This window comes from Setaria italica, chromosome V (genome assembly GCF_000263155.2).
Source record: "Setaria italica strain Yugu1 chromosome V, Setaria_italica_v2.0, whole genome shotgun sequence".
Classification (NCBI taxonomy): Eukaryota; Viridiplantae; Streptophyta; class Magnoliopsida; order Poales; family Poaceae; genus Setaria; species Setaria italica.
The window spans coordinates 35,064,403-35,070,740 of NC_028454.1; the positions used below are offsets into that span (position 1 = coordinate 35,064,403).

A 6,338-nucleotide genomic window follows, 5' to 3' on the forward strand; every position below is an offset into this window, starting at 1 on the left:
ACAAAACATTATTTTCGATGGGAAAAGCCCATGATCATGACACGTTGCTTGCGCCAAATGGAAGAACTAAGCTAAGCCCCGCTGCTTGGCTCATCTGTCATCTCCACGGACCCTATCATCAGCTCAGCTGTGCAGGTACATACTCGCCTGTCATGGACCCCAACGCGGATGACGAAATTGGCTGCATCCTCATCCTTCCAGCTCGATCGAACGGAACATCTTATCGTTGGATGGTAGAACAGTGCATAAGGGGGCAGCAACTGTAGTCCGACAGACCAGGGGCGTTCAAACTCCCCGTCCAGTACCAAAATCCGGTGCTGCCGTCAACACTTGTCTATGGTCCCCGGCGTGCCGTTAATCAGGTGTGAGTGTAGTTGTGTCAAGGTCGTGCGGGTACGTTTTCGCCACTACCGCCAGCTATGGAAAGCCGGAAACGTACGGCAGCAGGTTCGCTGCGTTCCCCTGGGTTCAAGACGTTGCGCCCATCGGCCATCATGTGCTCGTAGTGCGGCCATCCCGGGCCGGCTCCAGCTCCCGGGTTTTTAACAGCTGCACACCCGCGGGTCGCACAGGCGCATGTCATTGCCCCAACGTGCGCACGATGATCCACGGAATGGACGAGCTGGTTTGGAGTATAAACAGAGATCGTGCGGCGACAAGGGTACCCCCAGGCCCCAGAGTTTGAAATGGGCAAATGGCTACGGAAACAGGCAGGCCGCAGGCAGACTGGGCGCTGGCAATGGCAGCCGTCCGTCCAAGCCTGGCCGCTAGCTCATGGGTTCGTACAATCGTACTGGCTGCGGTGCATGTACAACTCGCTCTTTTTACAAGTGCAGTAGGGGAAAAGGTGGCTGGAGGAGAAGGTAAGAAATCAACCGCCACCGCGATGATGGCGACGCTGCGCAAGTGCAACCACCGCCGAGTCATTGTGGCGTGCCGTCCATTTCAGCCTACACTAATTTGATTCTGGAAAGATGGGGTCTGAAACTGTAATAACAGAAAACAGAATGGAATTCTCCTTTCTCCAGGCAGCATTTTTCAGAACTATTATTTTTCTCTTTTTTTATAGTGACATTTTCAGAAGAAATTAAATACTGCATTCCATGGTCTCAGGTAACTGGAACCTTTGCTTGCATCGCTCTAGGTTGAAACTGTCATCTCCCAATCAGATGCCGGCAACTAAACACGCAAGCAAGTAAGATGGCCGTGGGTACCAGTCAGTCAGGGAACGTGTAAGCCTCACACTAATGCCAAACATGGGTTTGGGACTCTGGAAAGGACGAGCTGGCATATGGCGCATGGCATCATCAGCCGCGGTAGCTACGGCTACCACCGCACACTGCGCGACCCGCGGTGTCCTTGCGTACCTGATCACAGATCACCTAACGCAACTGCCGTTATTAGCATCTGTGTCCAGCTTTCCGTAGTTCTACTTCAGCTCTGGGCTCTTCGATGAAATGAAACCTGACGAAATGGCTCGTCAGAAAGAAAACGGCTTGCGCTGCTCAAGTCGAGCACGCAAAAAACGAACAAGGAAAACCAGGTCGAAAACAGACTGAAGACTCCTTTTTCGTGTCAAAAGACGAGGGTTCTGCATCTTCTTTGGTTCGGATGGACTCATGGCCAATAGTCGAGCGTCCGTCGGATGAGATCCACGACAAGTCGACAACAGATTCCGTGGGTTGCCTTTTGCCCTGTGCTGAATGATAATACGACTTCGATGAGCTGTCGAACGCGACACGACCCGCAAAATTCCTTAAACAAAAATTTGCGTCCAACCAACGAACTTTTTATGCGATCGTGGGGACCCTCGTCGTAGATGGAAGAATCATTGCATCCACGGCGAGCACGGGATGTCATGAACGCGTAGCTAATCTGCACGGCTGTACTAACCTGCCTAGAAAGCTCCATGCTGCAACGCTGCCCATCCGTAAAAGAGAAAGGGGACGATTTTATAGTACATTGTAACATTGACAAAGAGTCTAGAACGCGGCAGGGGATGGGGGATCTATCTAGCAGGATTAGCAAATTCGCGTCCTCTTTTCGCAGATAGCATGGCGTCGACACAGGTCTGCTTCATTTCATCTCCATTGTTTCTGCAGCAGAAAAATAACTCGCGTTTTTTTAGGGGGAAAAAAAGAGTAACCATGCAGTTGGACTTGCTCCACGAACACACCGAGAGAGTAGTGAAATACATAAATGCCAAGAACCCAAGACAGTTAGCAGTGTTCTTTCTCAAAGAAAGACAGTTAGCAGTGCGAGAATAGCATTGCGTAGCATGCATGCATAGAAGATCGGTGCAACAGATTGCGAATAAATGAGTAATACTAGCTGGTTAGAGATGAATGATGGCAATGGCAAACCTACTCCTATATTGGAAGACTGTATTTTCACTGTAGAAGTCGCTCTTTTCATTGTGACGAGAAACACCAGTTTCTCTGTACAGTTGAGCCCAAGGGAATTCAGAAGGAAATAACACAGCACATTGCGAAGCATAAAAAACGAACCGATCCAAGTTGGTTCAGTATGCAAGAGAACTCAATGTACATAATTTAACAATCCACTAGGAACATCTCCAGCGAGAGGTCGATAGCAGATAAATAAGTTGCCCCCATCAAACCAGGTAGATCTCTCTTCCAAGCGCTAACTAAAGAATCACCAAACCATCACCGAAATCTCTTGTCCTTCTGAAGGAGGATATTTGGGTTCCGCGAATGATTCTTAGCTCCTGCTAGCTCGCCCCATCTGGTCCCTGCGCCATGGACCCGTGACGAGATGCTCCATAGGGTGTCTCCTGGCCGACCAGCTGCCTCTTGGCTCGGCTTTGCGATCGCCTTGGATTTCATCAGGGGATGCTTGTTGCCCTTGCCCATGCCAGCTGCAAGCAACCATCTTGAACCAGATTGCTGCTGTGTTTGATTGCCCCATGGTTTCGTCTTTTCAGGTTCACTCTTGAAACCAGCGACATGCACTTCTGTAACCTTGAACTGAGGAATGGAATCCTCTAATTCCTCAACCTTCTGTTCCACGACCAATGCCTTATTTGGAACCTCTTCAGTCTTGGGCTCCTCATCATATTTCTCGCTGTTACCTTTATATGAAACAGTACTGTAGATCTTGGGTTTTGGGGGGACAAAAACCCTTTCCACTTGAATTAAAGCAAGCATAGGTGTGCCCACTGGCTCATAGTTACGTAGTGGGTCACGTAGTTGAACCATGAGAGCAACAGTGAAGTTATTCCCTAACAAGCCCCATCTTCTACCAGATCTCTTGCTCTTTTTGTCTCCATTCCATTTTTCAGCAACTAACTCCATCGATTTAGCATGATGAGCAGCAAGTATCTTCGATGTCCTGTCACTGTGCTGTTCTTCTTCATCCACTACCCCGGAGTCAAGCCTCATCCACTCATCTAGAGTGATAGACAAGCCCATCAATCCATCAACTTCTTCTCCACTTTGCTTAACATCCAGAAGCTGCAAGCCTGCAGTTCCCTCTAAACCAAGGGACCGAGTATTCTCTGCAGACTTTCCTTGCAGAGACGAAAATTCCCCAATAGGCTTGGCACTGATATTGGAGGGTGCCTCCTCTTCTGACATGCCAGACTGTATCCTCAAACCCTCAATGGAGAGGGCTTCAATCTTTTCCATAGCTAACGGCGCAAGGTCCTCAAGTGAAACATATTCTGAAGCATTCTCCCCACCCAAGGATGATGACAGATCAGCACACCTCCCTTTCTTCTTCCTCCCAGAGGTGGCATTTCCCACCCCTCCTACCAAAGCATCAATGCTATGATTGTTCAATAGGTCATATCTGCATTGATTCAAAAAAAAAATTAAACAAAGCACAGGATAAAGTAGGAAAAGCATAAACAAGCATGAAAAGGAAGATTACAGACCTTTCAGCAGACTCTAGAGGTGGGGCAGACTCCCAGGCAATCTGCTGCATCATCTTGCCATTCACATCTTCTAAGGGCATAAGCTTATTTGCTTGCATTGATAATTTTTCAATTCCAACCGATGCCAGACCATGCAATATATCCATAATCCCAGCGCCCATCTCTGCCGGCAGCACAATTGGTGAAGAAGCCTGCATAACCAAGCTGCAGTTGTTCTTCGCATTTTTGAACAGGGTTGGATTCATTGATCGCAGAAATCCTCCATCTTTTGTCTGAATAAATGGGCCTAAACCTTCGGCCAATGGTGGTAGCTCAGGAGGCTGCTCAGGCGGGAGGTCAATAGGGCTACCAAACCCACTTCTACTTTCAGGTGGAGAAGATTGGAAGGACTTTTCGTTTAGCCCAAACTGACGCATTAAGGCTTCAGTTTCCTCGTCTTCCAGCGACTTAGCTCGAAATCTGGTATCTATGGGTTGGCTTCCATTCTGAAGCTCAAGCTCAGCCTCATGTATCATTGCAGAGAGATCGAAATCCTCCACAACATCCTCACAGGTAGGTTCTTCCATTCCATCATCAAAGTCTAAACCAAGAATAGCATTCCCAGATGCTAGGGCTTCCTTTTCAAACTGCTTCCAAAGCCGCTCTCTTGGTGACTCAGAATCACTATCTGAGGGTTGCCCAAATGGGCTATGCTCTATTCCAAGCATATCCAAGAACTCAGTAGCAACAGAATCTGATGAAGCATCCATGCTGCGCGATCTGCCCTTCCTACTGGCAGACCTGTAACTATCAGTCATGCCTGTGCAGCTTAATCGCCTAGAACACTTGTCTTCTACAACTGGTGATTCAAATTCCTCTGGCTCAGCAATTGACAGGTCATTGAACATACACTCTAGATCCTCCAATTCTGCATCCCTTCCAAACTGATTCTCTGCTTCAAGAGAGGCAATAGGCAGTGAAGCCGCTTTAACTATTCCATCATGTTTGTCTTCCGCATTCTCCCTTTGAACAGCAACATCACTGGCTGCCTCCTCCAGCATCACTTCAGCAGTCTGATCTTCAGCGATATCATTACTTACTAATGCAGGCTTAAATGATCCCTCATCGTCGATTTTGAACCCCAAATCCTCCTCCTGATCAGCAGCATTGCTAGTTTCGACATGTTTGGGCCTTTGTGGATCACCTGAGGCAACCTCAACCTCAACTCCATGCTCAACAACATTGAACTCCGCAGCACCCCAATGGCCCTCTGGATGCACCAAGTCCTCCTTCTTGACCTCTACTGATGTGCAGTGCTTTGCCTCCGGAGACCCCTCCTCCGTCGAGTCCAATGCTGCCACCTCCTCCTTCCTCGCATCGACACCCCCATCACCATCAAATGGCAGTGCCCTGGCAGACCTCAAGCTCGGCAACACCTCGTGCAGCACCCTCACGTCCCTGCTCCGCGCTGGCACTGGCGTCGGCGCCTGCACTGACACCGGCCGCGCCATCGATCCGCGCCGCAGCCCCGCTACCTCCCCAGGCTTCTGCTGCTCGCCGGCGCCGCCGCTCCCGACGAGCGAACACGAGAAGGTGACGTTGAGCCGCGCGCCGCGGGCGGGGCCGGACAGCCGGAAGCTAGTGCTCCACTTCCCGAACCCGGAGTCGCCGCCGTCCTCGAGGTCGTCGAAGGAAAGAGGGAGCAGGCGGGTGAGGTCGACCTCGTGCTTGCCGAGCTCGAGCGTGGAGGCGGAGACCGCGACGGAGAAGGCCCGAGGCTCGTACTTGACCGCGGTCTTGGCGCCGCGGGAGAAGTAGACCGGGGAGCGCAGCGTGAGCGCCTCCTCGAACGCGGCGGCGCCCAGGGCCGCCGCGACGGGGCGGGTGGAGGCGAACAAGGACATCCGGCGGAACTGGACGGTGACCGCGGACCCGTCGAGCGCCGCGGGGAGACCGTCGATGGAGTGCACGTGCAGCGCGAACGCGCAGTCGAGGCGGCGGCGGCCCAGGTGCGAGATGGCGGTCAGGGACTTCTTCCAGAAGGAAGACGACGAGGACGAGGAGGAGGAAGTGGAAGCGGCGGAGGAGTTGGTGGCGGCGGAGGACGGGAGGAGCCTGCGCGACGAGGAGGAGGAGAAGGAGGGCTTGAGGCGGGGCTTGTGGCGCGGCTGCTCGGTGGCGGCGGGGGACGGGGAGGGGAGCGGGAGGGAGCGGCGGCGGCGGGTGGAGGGGTCGAGGGAGAGCGCCTTGTGGAGCGTGACGATGTCGCGGGCGAGGGCGGCGTCCCCCGGGTCGCCCCCGCGGTGGTCGCCGGCGGCGGCGCCGGCGCCAGGGGGGAAGCGGGATGACATGGCTGGCGGCGCTTGGGTTTGGGATGGGTCGGGTTGGGGATTTTTGAAGGGGGCGGCGCGGCCGGCGACGGGGGCAGGCGGACAGAGGGGGAATGCGGAGCGGGGCGGGGGAT

The 6,338-nt window shown here is 52.7% G+C and overlaps 1 protein-coding gene across 1 annotated transcript; it reads right to left on the bottom strand.

The window, feature by feature from the left end:
- Positions 1–2,349: 2,349 nt before the first annotated feature.
- On the bottom strand, positions 2,350–6,338 carry LOC101756108 (protein PLASTID MOVEMENT IMPAIRED 1-RELATED 1). Its single transcript, XM_004969683.3, has 2 exons — positions 3,896–6,338; positions 2,350–3,810 (listed from the first exon to the last, which is right to left on the bottom strand). The coding sequence occupies exons 1-2, from the start codon at positions 6,223–6,225 to the stop codon at positions 2,667–2,669; spliced, it is 3,474 nt and encodes a 1,157-aa protein (XP_004969740.1). The 5' UTR covers positions 6,226–6,338; the 3' UTR covers positions 2,350–2,666.